Raw genomic sequence first — 16,441 nt, 5'->3', positions numbered from 1 at the left:
CTGACCTAAGACAGGGGAATTTTTACTAGGATTAAATGTCAGGAATTGTGGAAAAACTACGTTTAAATGTATTTGGCTAAGGTGTATGTATACTTCTGACTTCAACTGTATATGATTTTGGGGGTGCATGACAAAAGAGATCAGATCACTGTGTTTTCCCAGGCCTCATTGTCTTCAGTAGAATGTTGTGATCGATATGTAGTGATTTACCTGAAAGCCTCATCTTAGAATGAGACGATGGACCGACCGGAAGAGTGAGCTGCAATGACATTCTATTTCTATGGCAATAACTTTGGTGTTTTCTATGACGGCTGGTCCTGTCTCCGCCCAGACAAACAGATGGACACCTTGGGACCAGGATGTTACATAAATCCCATTACAGTCCAAGCGCCTGGGCAGCCCAAAACTAACTTATGGAATTGTTTTAAGATGGTCTTACCATGGATCATTTAACTATTTGATTTTAGGAACCCTGTAGGTATAAAACATGTATATTTGATGTAACATTGAATTTGGCCTTACTGCTATTAGCCCACAGAAACACATCGAATAACAGATACATATATTTTTGGACTAATCTGTTTTTCCATAAATCAAAACACGTAGTTTTTGAAGTATCTGAGAGAGATTAGAAAGCTTATATATATACCTACTCAGAATACGGAACTATACTTGGAACAGGAAGATATATATATATATATATATATATATATATATATATATATATATATATATATATATATATACAGTGCATTAGGAAAGTATTCAGACGCCTTTAATTTTTCCACATTTTGTTACGTTACAGTTTTATTCTAAACTTGTTTAAATTGTTTCCCCCCCTCATCTATCTACACACAATACCCCATAATGACGAAGCAAAAACAGGTTTTTATACATTTTGGCAAATTTGTTAAAAATAAAAAACTGAAATATTACATTTACATAAGTTTTCAGACCCTTTACTCTGCACTTTGTTGAAACACCTTTGGCAGCTATTACAGCCTCGAGTCTTCTTGGGTATGATGCTACAAGCTTGGCGCACCTGTATTTGGGAGTTTCTCCCATTCCTTCCTGCAGATCCTCTCAAGGTCTATCAGGTTGCATGGAGAGCATTGCTGCACAGCTATTTTCAGGTCTCTCCAGAGATGTTCGGTCAGGTTCAAGTCTTGGCTCTTTTTGGGCCACTTAAGGACATTCAGAGACTTGTCCCAAAACCACTCCTGCGCTGTCTTGGCTGTGTACTTAGGGTCGTTGTCCTGTTGGAAGATGAACCTTCGCCCCAGTCTGAGGTCTTCAGTGCTATGGAGCAGGTTTTCATCAAGGATCTCTCTGTACTTTGCTCCGTTCATCTTTCCCCTGATCCTGACTAGTCTCTCAGTCCCTGCCGCTGAAAAACATTGCCACAGCATGATGCTGCCACCACCATGCTTCACCGTAGGGATGGTGCCAGGTTTCTTCCAGACGTGATGCTTGGCATTCAGGGAAAAGAGTTCAATCTGGATTTCATCAGACAAGAGAATATTGTTTCTCATGGTCTGAGAGGCTTTAGGTGCCTTTTGGCAAACTCCAAGCGGGCTGCCATGTGCCTTTTACTGAGGAGTGGATTCCGTCTTGTCACTCTACCATAAAGGCCTGATTGGTGGAGTGCTGCAGAGATGGATTTCCTTCTGGAAGGTTTTCCCATCTCCACAGAGGAACTCTGGAGCTCTGTCAGAGTGACCATCAGGTTCTTGGTCACCTCCCTGACCAAGGCCGATCTCCCCCGATTTGCTCAGTTTGGTTGGGCGGCCAAATCTATGAATAGTCTTCGTGGTTCCAAAATTCTTCCATTTAAGTATGATGGAGGCCACTGTGCACTTGGGGACCTCCGATGCTGCAGAAATATTTTGGTGCCCTTCCTCAGATCTGTGCCTCGACACAATCCTGTATCTGAGCTCTACGGACAATCCCTTCGACGTCATGGCTTGGTTTTTGCTCTGACATGCACTGTCAAATGTGGGACCTTATACAGACAGGTGTGTTTCTTTCAAAATCATGTGGACTCCAATCAAGTTGTAGAAACATTTCAATGATGATCAATGAAACGGGATACACCGGAGCTCAATTTCGAGTCTCATAGCAAAGGGTCTGAATAATTATGTAAATAAGGTATTTCATTTTTTTTATATATACATTGGGGGGGGGGGGGGTGGAAAGGGAGAGGATGAAAAGAGAGAGAGAGAGCTTGGACATGACACCAGGCACAGTGAGTCAGACGGACAGCACAAGAAGGAGAGACTGACAACAGAAAGTAGCTACTGCGCTGAAGGGGACTACAGTATTGCTGTGTTGAGGAGAGACTGACAACAGAAAGTAGCCACTGCTCTGAAGGGGACTACAGTATTGCTGTGTTGAGGAGAGACTGACAACAGAAAGTAGCCACTGCTCTGAAGGGGGCTACAGTATTGCTGTGTTGAGGAGAGACTGACAACAGAAAGTAGCCACTGCGCTGAAGGGGGCTACAGTATTGCTGTGTTGAGGAGAGACTGACAACAGAAAGTAGCCATTGCTCTGAAGGGGACTACAGTATTGCTGTGTTGAGGAGAGACTGACAACAGAAAGTAGCCACTGCGCTGAAGGGGGCTACAGTATTGCTGTGTTGAGGAGAGAGTGGTACCCTACACTATCCTGTGCTACTGTTGCTGCTACGGCCATGGGGACCAGGGTCCTGTTTCTCTCCATCTTAATGATTTCTTTCAACTGGTCCAGGGGGGCTGTCATCACTGGGGTGAGTGACAAACCTTTCATTCATGTTCTGTGTGGACATTTTAACTAATAGAGTTGTCATTGTGAAACGTGAAGGTAGAGAGAGACAGATAGAGAGAGAGTAGGGGTCATTATAAGGTAGAGAGAGACAGATATAGAGAGAGTAGGGGTCATTAGAAGGTAGAGAGAGACAGATACAGAGAGAGTAGGGATCATCATAAGGTAGAGAGAGACAGATATAGAGAGAGTAGGGATCATTAGAAGGTAGAGAGAGAGACAGATATAGAGAGAGTAGGGATCATTAGAAGGTAGAGAGAGACAGATATAGAGAGAGTAGGGGTCATTAGAAGTGACAGGTGGAAGGTAGAGAGAGAGACCAGTGGTGGAAAAAGTACCCAATTTTCATACCAGAGTTAAAGTAAAGATACCTTTAAAAGAAAATGACTCAAGTAAAAGTAAAAGTCACCTAGTAAAATACTACTTGAGTTAAAAAAAGTATATCAAAAGTAAAAGTATAAATAATTTAAAATGTCTTATATTAAGCTAACCGGGCGACACGATTTTCCTGTTTTTTTAAATTAACGGATAGCCAGGGGCACAGTTCAACACAGACATAATTTACAAACAAATAATTTGTGTTTAGTGAGTCTGCCAGATCAGAGGCCGTATGGATGACCAGGGATGTTCTCTTCATAAGTGTGTGAATTAGACAATTCTCCTGTCCTGCTAAGCATTCAAAATGTAACAAGTACTTTTGGGTGTCAGGGAAAATGTAAGGAGTAAAAAGTACATTATTTTCTTCAGGAGTGTAGTGGAGTAAAAGTAAAAGTAGTCAAAAATATAAATAGTAAATTACAGATACCAAAAAAAAACTACTTCAGTAGTACTTAAAAGTATTTTTACTTAGGTACTTTACACCACTGAGAGAGACAGATACAGAGAGAGTAGGGGTCATTAGAAGGTAGGGAGAGACAGATATAGAGAGAGTAGGGGTCATTAGAAGGTAGGGAGAGACAGATACAGAGAGAGTAGGGGTCATTATAAGTGACAGTTGGAAGGTAGAGAGAGACAGAGAGAGTAAAAACCAAATTGAGATTGTGTTCCTGGTTCCAGTGGGTATGCGTTTCCTGGTTCCAGTGGGGGGGGGTGTTTCCTGTTTCCAGTGGGGGGGGGGGGGGGGGGGTGTTTCCTGGTTCCAGTGGGGGTGCGTTTCCTGGTTCCAGTGGGTATGCGTTTCCTGGTACCAGTGGGGGTGTGTTTCCTGGTTCCAGTGGGGGTGCGTTTCCTGTTTCCAGTGGGGGGGGGGTTTCCTGGTTCCAGTGGGTATGCGTTTCCTGGTTCCAGTGGGGGTGTGTTTCCTGGTTCCAGTGGGGGTGCGTTTCCTGGTTCCAGTGGGGGTGCGTTTCCTGGTTCCAGTGGGGGTGCGTTTCCTGGTTCCAGTGGGTATGTGTTTCCTGGTTCCAGTGGGGGTGCGTTTCCTGGTTCCAGTGGGTATGCGTTTCCTGGTTCCAGTGGGGGTGTGTTTCCTGGTTCCAGTGGGGGTGCGTTTCCTGGTTCCAGTGGGGGTGCGTTTCCTGGTTCCAGTGGGGGTGCGTTTCCTGGTTCCAGTGGGTATGTGTTTCCTGGTTCCAGTGGGGGTGCGTTTCCTGGTTCCAGTGGGTATGCGTTTCCTGGTTCCAGTGGGGGTGTGTGGTCCAGAGTCAGAAGGTTTACTACAACACCAGACCGGCACAGAAAACCTGCACCCAAACTGAGTTTGCAGAGGCATTTGAAAGTTTGCTACAATAAAAAAATGTGTGGCGGTCATCTCTCTCTCTCTCTCACACTTTCTCTCTCTCTCTCACACTTTCTCTCTCTCTCTCCCCCCATCTCTGTCAGGCGTGTGATAGAGATGTTCAGTGTGGGTTTGGTCTGTGCTGTGCTGTCAGTCTGTGGCTTAGGGGACTGCGGATGTGTATACCACGAGGGGAAGAGGGGGACGAGTGCCACCCCTTCAGTCACAAGGTGAGGAACACACACACACGCATGAACGCGCGCACACACACACACACACACACACACACACACACACACACACACACACACACACACACACACACACACACACACACACACACACACACACACACACGCATGCATATATTTGATGACACGTACTGGCTGGCACACGCACTCACATGTGCAAACACACACACACAGGTATACACACACAAGCGCACGCACACACACATAAACACACAGAAGTGCACATAAACACACAGAAGTGCACATAAACACACAGAAGTGCACATAAACACACAGAAGTGCACATAAACACACAGAAGTGCACATAAACACACAGAAGTGCACATAAACACACACACAGTTGTTGCTTAGGATGATAACTTCAGAAGTTATTGATTTTTGATTTCATCATGAATCAAACCAATGGAAGTAATACATCACTTTGATCGGCTGGAGATCGGCTCAGCCTCCAGCCGGGTTAGTTCACTCTACAAAGTTTATCTCTGGGAATTGACAACTGAATGGTCCTCCGTTTCCCAATGGAATAGTTCCATGATCTCCTATGGCGTTTGACCAAGTCTTCATTTAGCCCTAGAGCTGATGGCTCAATGTGATTGAATGGATCCTGTGGGAGATCAATAAAGTTGAATCAAATGTAGATAATGATTATTTCTTCCAGGTGCCCTATCCAGGAAAAAGGCAGCATCACACCTGTCCATGTCTTCCTCATTTGGTCTGTACCAGCTACACAGGTAGCACATACAGGTGTACCAAAGACTTCAAAAACCTGGACTTTTGATGACAGAGGAGGAAGAAGAGGAGAGAGAAGAAGAGGAGAAAGATGGGGAAACAATGACAGCAGCACATTCAATCACACATGACCTTCACTCTCTTCCCCTTCTTAGTTCTTCAATCACACATGACCTTCACTCTCTTCCCTTTTACTTAGTCTCTCAATCACACATGACCTTCACTCTCTTCCCTTTACTTAGTCTCTCAATCACACATGACCTTCACTCTCTTCCCTTTACTTAGTCTCTCAATCACACATGACCTTCACCCGCTTCCCTTTACTTAGTCCCTCAATCACACATGACCTTCACTCTCTTCCCTTTACTTAGTCTCTCAATCACACATGACCTTCACTCTCTTCCCTTTACTTAGTCCCTCAATCACACATGACCTTCACTCTCTTCCCTTTACTTAGTCCCTCAATCACACATGACCTTCACTCTCTTCCCTTTACTTAGTCCCTCAATCACACATGACCTTCACTCTCTTCCCTTTACTTTGTCTCTCAATCACACATGACCATCACTCTCTTCCCTTTACTTAGTCCCTCAATCACACATGACCTTCACTCTCTTCCCTTTACTTTGTCTTTGTTCTATGTACTATACTGTTATATATTCATGAGGATATAACATCTGTAAATACACCTCACTGTGCCCCACTGGCCACCAAAGACATGCCAATACAATATATACATGCTAAACTGTGCCAAGAAAGATACATAGCAACATTTTTTTTTAAAGTATGTACCAATTGCAGACTGTAGTTTTAATACACATGCCTGTCAAAAGCTTGATGCAAATCACAATAATTGACTGTTTAATTCATATGCAAATGTATGTTTTTATTTATTATCAACATTTTTGCAAATTAAACTCACTGTATCATACCACTGTATCATACCACTGGATCATACCACTGTATCATACCACTGTATCATACCACTGGATCATACCACTGTATCATACCACTGTGAAAAACATATACTTACACTGTGTGTTGTGTCTGTTGTTGTTATGTAAGTAATTATGTAAGTTATATATACTGAACAAAAATATAAACTCAACATGCAACAATTTCAATGACTACTGAGTTACAGTTCATATAACTAATTCAGACAATTTAAATAAATGAATTAGGCCCTGGGTGGGCCTGGGAGGGCATAGACACACCCACTGGGGAGCCAGTCCCAGCCAATCAGAATGAGTTTTTCCCCACAAAAGGGTTTAATTACAGACAGAATACTCCTCAGTTTCATCAGCTGTCCGGGTGGCTGGTCTCAGACGAAGCCACATGTGGGGGTCCTGGGTTGGCGTGGTTACACGTGGTCAGCGGTTGTGAGGACGGTTGGCTGTACTGCCAAATTCTCAAAAACGACATTGGAGGTGGCTTATGGTAGAGAAATTAACATTCAATTCTCTGGCAATAGTTCTGGTGGACATACCTGCAGTCAGCATGCCAATTGCACGCTCCCTCAAAACTTGTGGCATTGTGTTGTGTGACAAAACGGCACATTTTAGAGTGGTCTTTTATTCTCACCAGCAGAAAGTGCTACTGTGTAATGATCATCCTGTTTAATCCGTTTCTTGATATGCCACACCTGTCAGGTGGATGGATTATCTTGGAAAAGGAGAAATACTAACTGGGATGTAAAAAATAAAAATGTGCACAAAATTTGAGAGAAATATGCTTTTTGTCCGTACGGTATGGAACATTTCTGGGGATCTTTTATTTCAGCTCATGGGACCAACACTTTACATGTTGTGTTTATGTTTTTTTGTTCAGTGTACTATCTTATCTCTTAGTGAAAGTCCATACCTCTTTGTTTTACTCGGGTATCACGCGGCCGTAATCAGCCTCTTCAAAACGCCCCTGGAGCACTTGTCTTTCCAATGACTGAAACACGTGAGATTCAATGTCAAATGAGTCCGTAACTAAGGTTGTATTCAACATATGTTGTGGCTATAGAAACATAATTGGGAACAATCCGATTGTCAAAACAAGTCGTGACTCTGACTCAGAAAACAGTTTTAGTTATTTATTCATAGCTGCATTCTGATGTTTGTTTACAATGTTTTCCCAGCCAATCAGTCAATTAGAAAGCGTCATAGTTAAGCACTGTACTGTTCCTTGCACATTCCTCATCATCATCATCATCATCATCGTCATTTGGCTCCTGAGTGTCGCAGCGGTCTAAGGCGCTGCATCTCAGTGCAAGAGGCGTCACTACAGTCCCTGGATCGAATCCAGGCTGTATCACATCCGGCCGTAATTGGGAGTCCCATAGGGCAGAGCACAATTGGCCCAGCGTCGTCCGGGTTTGTCTCGGGTAGGCAGTCATTGTAAATAAGAATTTGTTCTTAACTGACTTGCCTAGTTAAATAAAAAATATTAGCGTTTTGATTTATATTGTGGAGGGTGCCATACCAAAGCAGTATATATCCTTTCGAGAGTTCGAATTGTGTCCTGCACGTCATCTTTAGGTTACTGTTTTAAATTAGAAAAAGAAATGAGCATTTTCATCTTTAAACTGGTTAAAAGTTGATCGTTAAAATGTTTTGTCAGAGACTCCCTCTACTATACCTTCAGACATTCTGTTTAATGTACTGATCACCAACGCCTGATTACAGACCCATTGTTCATTAATGATATAAATAAACTTGTGGTAGTCAGTCAATATTCTGTGTATTGTCTGGGACATGAACCTTTTCCTTCGTATATTGCTGTGTTGTTGTTAAACGCTGTTATCAAATAACTTTGGCAATGGCAAGCTAATCTACTTTCCAAATGGAAACATGGGACATTTTGATAAGATTATGATAAGGTACATTCAGCATTACTTAGTCCCAGATAGGTGCAGTGAAATATGTTCTTTTAGAGGGTCAGTCATAGAGGTACGGCGCCCCAAGAGCAAATTAGGGCTAAAGACAGATTTTTCTCCTTGTCGGCTCACGTTTCACAAAACAGTGATTGAGTTATGTTATTAGCCTAAATTAAGACTATGCAATCTATTCATCACATAAAGAATGGTAGCCTATCTTAAAAACGTTTTTGCTATAATAGATGCATGAAATCCATTATTATAAAGGTTACATTTTATGGTGAAAAAAAAGAGCTTCCCTAAACTTTAAACTCACGTGCCGCCTACGCATGTCGGCATTTGAAGTCGGCCTTGTTGTTATTTGATCATGTGTATTATGCGTCTATTTCACGTTGCACTGAATGTGCCGTTCCACAAGTAAATGAGACAATATACGATGAGGTTGAGTAATGGTCGACATTATACACCGAGTCACAAAACATTAGGAACACCTGCTCTTTCCATGACAGAGACTGACCAGGTGAATCCAGGTGAAAGCTATGATCCCTTATTGATGTCACTTCTTATATCCACTTCAATCAGTGTAGATGAAGGCGAGGAGACGTGTTAAAGAAGGATTTACAAGCCTTGAGACAAATGAGACATGGATTGTGTATGTGTGCCATTCAGAGGGTGAATGGGTAAGACAAAATATTGAAGTGCCTTTGAACGGGGCTATGGTAGTAGGTGCGTACCTGTTTGAGTGTGTCAAGAACTGCAACGCTGCTGGGTTTTTCAACAGTTTCCCATGTGTGAACTGACCCCCCGTACCCTAGGTTTATCTGAACTGACCCCCCATATTCTAGGTTTATCTGAACTGACCCCCCCATACTCTAGGTTTATCTGAACTGACCCCCCATATCCCAGGTTTATCTGAACTGACCCCCCATATCCTAGGTTTATCTGAACTGACCCCCCCATACTCTAGGTTTATCTGAACTGACCCCCCATATCCTAGGTTTATCTGAACTGACCCCCCATATCCTAGGTTTATCTGAACTGACCCCCCATATCCCAGGTTTATCTGAACTGACCCCCCATATCCTAGGTTTATCTGAACTGACCCCCCATATCCTAGGTTTATCTGAACTGACCCCCCATATCCCAGGTTTATCTGAACTGACCCCCCATATCCCAGGTTTATCTGAACTGACCCCCCATATCCTAGGTTTATCTGAACTGACCCCCCATACTCTAGGTTTATCTGAACTGACCCCCCATATCCCAGGTTTATCTGAACTGACCCCCCATATCCCAGGTTTATCTGAACTGACCCCCCATATCCCAGGTTTATCTGAACTGACCCCCCCATATCCTAGGTTTATCTGAACTGACCCCCCATATCCCAGGTTTAGCTGAACTGACCCCCCATATCCTAGGTTTATCTGAACTGACCCCCCATATCCTAGGTTAATCTGAACTGACCCCCCATATCCTAGGTTAATCTGAACTGACCCCCCATATCCTAGGTTAATCTGAACTGACCCCACTGTTGCACAGACTAGTATCCAGATATATTTTGCTTTCCCAGATTAGATGACTGTTCATTAACATTGTTCCTGAATTATATTTACTTTTGCTACATAGGCGTTTTATATTTGTAACCACTTCACACTTTTCTTATCTGAAGTTGTGTTATCACTAGTGTTCCAAATGGCACTCTGTTCCCTACATAGGGCACTACTTCTGACCAGAGGCATATGGGCCCTGTTCAAAAGTAGTGCACTATATAGGGGATAGCATGCCATTTTGGGACATACCCATAGCTTTGACATTGTGTGCTGAAGGAGGGCATTAACATGGTCGATTGGCTGTGGGATTGGGTCCTGGTGTCCAGGACAACTGTATATAAGGCCTGGGTTCTCCTCCTCCTAACTTCACTCCCTCTGTCCAAGAAGAACCAGAAGCAACCATGATGAACTGGGCTGTCCTCCTGTGTGCCCTAGTGGCCCTGTCCGAGTGTAATATGAAGTAAGTTTTGTTCTTCTCTTCTCAGTCTGCATATTCTGTTTATTGTTGTCAGCACCTGACCCCAGGTCCAATTCATGGTACATGGTAATTGCGGCGAATAAAGGGGATTTAGATTGTGACTGTGTTTTCAGGATCTCTCTGATCAAGGGGAAGACTGCCAGAGAGACCCTGATGGAGAAGGGTATATGGGAGGAGACCAGGCTGAAGTTCCCCTACAACCCTATGGCCAAGTTCTACCAGACCGGTGATGAGGCTATGACCAACGACGCTGATGTAAGGCACAGACAGAAGCAGTATGGTGAAATGCCTGGTGGCTGGTCCCACAACTGTTTTTGCTCTATAGCTAATGGCCATGGGAGTTGTCTATACAGCGCAAACAGACCTGGGACCAGGCCAGTCTATAGGCTGTATGATTATTGTTTCAAAAATGTCATTACATGTTGGATATTGTGACTGCATAGTTTGAACCCCATTGGCTCTACAGTTTGTGTTCATGTCTTGCTTAAGTTAAATGTACACTGGCATGATCAGATTAATTATGAGCTTACAGAGGAGCATATAGCCAGCCATGCTTCTTGGCATGTGACTAGCTACGTTGTTAGACAAATGTCTGTTTCTTCATAGGACTGTGAAATGTTCACTTGTGTGACCCTGTCACCGTCTCCCTGCAGATGTCCTACTACGGAGTGATAACCATTGGAACCCCTCCCCAGTCCTTCAAGGTCATCTTTGACACTGGCTCCTCCAACCTGTGGGTTCCCTCTGTCTACTGCTCCAGCCAGGCCTGCCGTGAGTATATCTTTGGGGTCTGTAGAACACTGTTGGCGTTGGAGAATAGCTATATTTCTAAAATAGTTTACGAGTAGTCTCTTGTGACAAAAGTTGCAAAATACAGTTTCATATTGAGTACTTGGGAGAATGGGAGACTTGGTTGTGGGTTGAGGTTAGGGGTTGAGGGTTTACAGCATAAGAGGGTTGGCTCAACACAATTAAACAATGGAATAGGATTAATACATTTTTTATATTGTCCCCTTAAGAGCGTGGATGGTAGCGAATAGATCAATACCAATGAATAAATGAATGTTCAGTTTTGCAATGGCACAGTATGTACCTGGTCTGTAATGAACATGTTCATGTTTTTAAATAGAGAATCATGCCAAATACAATCCTGCCCAGTCCAGCACCTTCACGTGGGCCAACAAGCCTGTTTCCATTCAGTACGGAACTGGCAGCATGACTGGACAGCTGGCATACGACACTGTTTCCGTATGTAAATGTAGCTAGCTACACATTATTGTGATACATGTTTAATTGACACTTTCAATTACAACATACTGTACATTACATACAATGCAACCCCTCAAATAATCTTCCATTCAGGACCCGCCATCCCAAAGCGGTCCTGTTTTATATCATCACATGCTAAAAAGTATATTAGTAACTGACTCCAGTACAGTCAGCAAAGAAATATAATTACTATTTTGGGTACACTCAATATGGCCGCCGGTCCACACGTCACCAAACAATTGACTTGAATGGGGAAATCATATTCTAGTAATTCTATTTCTATGGTGTTCCAGTGACTGACGCTTGCTGTTCTGTGTTTCCAGGTGGGCGGTATCTCTGTGACTAAGCAGATCTTTGGTGCCAGTCAGACCGAGGCTCCCTTCATGGCCCACATGGTTGCCGACGGTATCCTGGGCCTGGCTTTCCCCAACCTGGCGGCCTCTGGGGCCACACCCGTCTTTGACAACATGATGACCCAGGGCCTGGTGTCCCAGAGCCTCTTCTCCGTCTACCTGAGCGGGTAACATAGTAACTGTACAAATACACCTGGACGAGAGCTGGCCTTTTCTCTCTTAGCTGTGATATTAATACAGCAAGAACGTACCAGCGAATTGATATTAAATACAATTATACAACTGCTTTAAATGTCTTTGAAGGAAAGGTGACATCCATTTCAACATGTGTTGATGGTTAAACAACCTTGTTGAACTTTCTCCTCGTCCAATAGAAACTCAGCACAGGGTAGTGTGGTGTCTTTCGGAGACATTGAGTCTAACTACTACACCGGACAGATCACCTGGATCCCCCTGTCCTCCGAGACCTACTGGCAGATCAACATGGACAGGTAGGTACACTAGTCCACACAGAGCCTATATCCTGGTCCATTCCCATACCAAGATTCATGTCTATACAGTGCCTTCGGAAAGTATTCAGACCCCTTGACTTTTTCTGCACATTAAGTTACAGCCTTATTCTAAAATCGATTGCATAGTTTTCCCCCCTTTTCCATCTACACACAATGCTCCATAATGCAAAGCAAAATCAGGTTTTTAGAAACCTGATGTTGTGTGTGTGTATATATATATATATATATTTATATATATATACATATAAAGATATTAGAAACTTACATAAGTATTCAGACCCTTTACTCAGTACTTTGTTGAAGCACCTTTGGCAGCAATTACAGCCTCGAGTCTTCTTGGGTATGACACAACAAGCTTGGCACAACTGTATTTGGGGAGTTTCTCTGTACTTTGTATCGTTCATCTTTCCCTCAATCCTGATTAGTCTCCCAGTCCCTGCTGCTGAAAAACATCCCCACAGCATGATGCTGCCACCACATGCTTCACCGTAGGGATGGTGCCAGGTTTCCTCCAGACGTGACGCTTGGCATTCAGGCCAAAGAATTCAATCTTGGTTTCATCAGATCAGAGAATCTTGTTTCTCATGGTCTGAGAGTCTTTAGGTGCCTTTTGGCAAACTCCAAGTGGGCTGTCATGTGCCTTTTACTGAGGAGTGGCTTCCATCTGGCCACTCTACCATATAGGCCTAATTGGTGAAGGGCTGCAGAGATGGTTGTCCTTCTGGAAGGTTCTCCCATCTCCACAGAGGAACTCTGGAGCTCTGTCAGAGTGACCATCGGGCTCTTGGTTACCTCCTTGACCAAGACCCTTCTTCCCCAATTGCTCAATTCTGCCAGGCAGCCAGCTTTAAGAAGAGTGGTTCCAAACTTCTTCCATTTAAGAATGATGGAGGCCACTGGGTTCTTGGGGACCTTCAATACCTCAGAAATGTTGTGGTACCCTTACCCAGTTCTGTGTCTTGACACAATCCTGTCTTGGAGCTCTACGGACAATTCCTTCGACCTCAGGCTTGGTTTTTGCTCTGACATGCATTGTCAAATGCGGGACCTTATATAGACAGGTGTGTGCCTTTTCAAATCATGTCCAATCAATTGAATTTACCACAGATGGACTCCAATCAAGTTGTAGAAACATCTCAAGGATGATCAATGGAAACAGGATGCACCTGAACTCAATTTCCAGTCTCATAGCAAAGGATCTGAATACTTATGTAAATATGGTATCTGTTTTAAATGTTTTATACATTTGCTAAAATGTCAAAAAACCTGCTGTCATGTTTTTTTTCTCGCTTTGTCATTATGGGGTATTGTAATGTCATTATGGGGTATTGTGATGTCATTATGGGGTATTGTGTGTAGATTGACGAGGAAGATGTTATATTTAATCCATTTTAGAATAAGGCTGTAATGTAAAAAGAAGTGTGGGAAAAGTCAACAGGTTTGATATTGGACAAGTACATGAAATGAACATTCCTACTTCCTGTCTGGAGCCTATGAATAAATGTTGCTGTGCACTTAGCACGTTGAAGTTAATTTTCTCACAACAAAAACCTAAAAATGGCAAGAAATATACATACAACCAAATAGAGGAAGAACAGGTAAACTCAGCTAGTATTTGTCCTTCCAGCGTTACCATCAATGGCAACACAGTGGCTTGCAATGGTGGGTGTCAGGCTATCATAGATACTGGCACCTCCCAGATCGTTGGACCAACCACTGACATCAACAACATGAACAGCTGGGTCGGAGCCACCACTGACCAGTATGGAGATGTGAGTTACACGCACACACGCACACACACACACGCACACACACACACGCACACACACACGTGTCCAACTATAAGGATTTTCACACTACTGAGCGGAACTGCACTAAGCTGCCTGGCCTTGTTAGTCGTTGGAACGACCGTATTGTTGGAACAACCATGCTAAACATATTTGGGTTGGGACCGGCGTGGTCGTGTGAAAAGGGTGTAAATCTGTTCTTGATGTTTTTCCCCTCAATCACCGCCTCCCCTTTGATTAACCACAGAATAAATTACAACATGTTATTACTCCTCTCATAGGCCACCGTGAACTGCAACAACATCGCCAACATGCCCGCGGTGACCTTTACCCTCAACGGAAACGCCTTCACCATCCCTGCCTCCGCCTACACCTCCCAGGTAGTCTACAGAAAGACATGTTACATACAACCTATCACCTCCCAGGTAGTCTACTGAAAGACATGTTACCTACAACCTATCACCTCCCAGGTAGTCTACTGAAAGACATGTTACCTACAACCTATCACCTCCCAGGTAGTCTACTGAAAGACATGTTACCTACAACCTATCACCTCCCAGGTAGTCTACTGAAAGACATGTTACATACAACCTATCACCTCCCAGGTAGTCTACTGAAAGACAACCTATATGACCCATCTGATCTTTAATGCTGATGTGTTTCGTAGCTCCTTCATCAGAACACATGTACATCTGAGACGTATCCTTTCTTTCAGATCCTAGAAGCAAAGGGCCTCACATGCCTGATTTTCCTCCTCTCTCTCTCTCTCTCTCTGTAGAGCTCCTACGGCTGTAGGACTGGTTTTGGTAACGGTGGAACTCAGCAGCTCTGGATCCTTGGAGATGTCTTCATCAGGCAGTACTATGCCATCTTTGACAGACAGAACAACAATGTCGGTCTGGCCCAGATCGCGTAAGATATCTACTGTGAAATAAGTCTGGATTGAATCGAAGTCTTCCAGTTATGAATAGTAATATGTTATATATGTGATTGTAGCACTAGAATTGGCATAGTTGGGGAAATGTTGTAGATTGTGAAATGTGCACAGTTGCCAAAGAATAAAATACACTATATTCCCAATGCTAAAATGTGTGTTTGGTTGTCTGTAGCTCTTTCTCCCTGAAGTGAAACTATCCTCTTGTGGAACCTCTTAATGTAAGAAAAATAATAGAATACTATAGAACATAGATCTAGACATGGTGAAGGCAGGTAGGCCCAGAACCATAGATAACCATCTTTAATAGGACTCGGGGTACGAGAACGCTCTGGCTGTAAGGGTTTCTCCAGAGGAAACTGATAAGGACATGGTGATTGGATGCCAGATAACCTGATGTCCCGATAGATACTGTATCTATCTCAGTCTGATATCAAAATCAAAAGTAAATCCTGGTGCAGCGGATTCATCCTTTATTTGTATGGTTTATGAGTCAAAATAGATATAAATCAATCACCTTAAAGCTAGAATCTGTATCTGAAACAAAGTGGTCACCCCACCTGTTTTGGTAAAAAGCTGAGGGATGGGCCTGGAGAAATGAAACCACTCTCAAATGAATAGACAGAGCTGTGGATGCAACGACTGACCATCCATGATATCAACATGATGGCATAAAACTTAGAATCAATCAAATCAAGCGTTAACTGGCGATAGCCGACACCCGCACAGCTGATGTTTTGGCGGTGTCGGAGGTGGAACTGCGTTGGAGCGGTCAAATCGGTTAACAGCTGCTCTTGTGCATGCATGACAATGATCTCACCCGTCCCACTCGCTCCCACTCCTGTTAGAAGTTCAAAGCAAGAATATGTAGGCTATTTAAGCAATAAGGCCCGGCGAGGTGTGGTATATGGCCAATATACCACGGCTAAGGGCTGTTCTAAGCAAGACACAACGCGGAGTGCCTGGATACAGCCCTTAGCCGTGGTATATTGGCCATATAATCACAAACCCCCAAGGTGCCTTATTGCTGTTATAAAACTGGTTACCAACGTAATTAGAGCAGTAAAAATAAATGTTTTGTCATACCTTACTCTTACCTGTGTCCTGCGCCTGACTCCTTCGCTATCTTTTAGATAGACTCTGACAGAATCACGCACCTCTTAGAAGGAGTCAGGCGCAGGACACAGGTAAAAGTA

The 16,441-nt window shown here is 43.4% G+C and overlaps 2 protein-coding genes across 2 annotated transcripts; both read left to right on the top strand.

Annotated features, from left to right (window-relative positions):
* Positions 1-2,263: 2,263 nt before the first annotated feature.
* prok1 (prokineticin 1) lies at positions 2,264-6,580 on the top strand. The gene is made up of 3 exons (XM_071373117.1): positions 2,264-2,767; positions 4,624-4,749; positions 5,429-6,580. The coding sequence occupies exons 1-3, from the start codon at positions 2,693-2,695 to the stop codon at positions 5,546-5,548; spliced, it is 321 nt and encodes a 106-aa protein (XP_071229218.1). The 5' UTR covers positions 2,264-2,692; the 3' UTR covers positions 5,549-6,580.
* A 3,684-nt stretch (positions 6,581-10,264) lies between these two features.
* LOC139557853 (pepsin A-like) lies at positions 10,265-15,399 on the top strand. Its single transcript, XM_071373110.1, has 9 exons — positions 10,265-10,372; positions 10,504-10,645; positions 11,044-11,161; positions 11,520-11,638; positions 11,983-12,179; positions 12,387-12,503; positions 14,152-14,296; positions 14,593-14,691; positions 15,090-15,399. Exons 1-9 carry the CDS (start codon positions 10,314-10,316, stop codon positions 15,225-15,227), a joined length of 1,134 nt encoding a protein of 377 aa, XP_071229211.1. The 5' UTR covers positions 10,265-10,313; the 3' UTR covers positions 15,228-15,399.
* The last annotated feature ends 1,042 nt before the right edge of the window (positions 15,400-16,441 follow it).

Source organism: Salvelinus alpinus, chromosome 28 (assembly GCF_045679555.1).
Source record: "Salvelinus alpinus chromosome 28, SLU_Salpinus.1, whole genome shotgun sequence".
Taxonomy (NCBI): domain Eukaryota; kingdom Metazoa; phylum Chordata; class Actinopteri; order Salmoniformes; family Salmonidae; genus Salvelinus; species Salvelinus alpinus.
The sequence above is the reverse complement of the archived record's forward strand: the minus strand, read 5'-3'. Positions and strand labels throughout refer to the sequence as shown.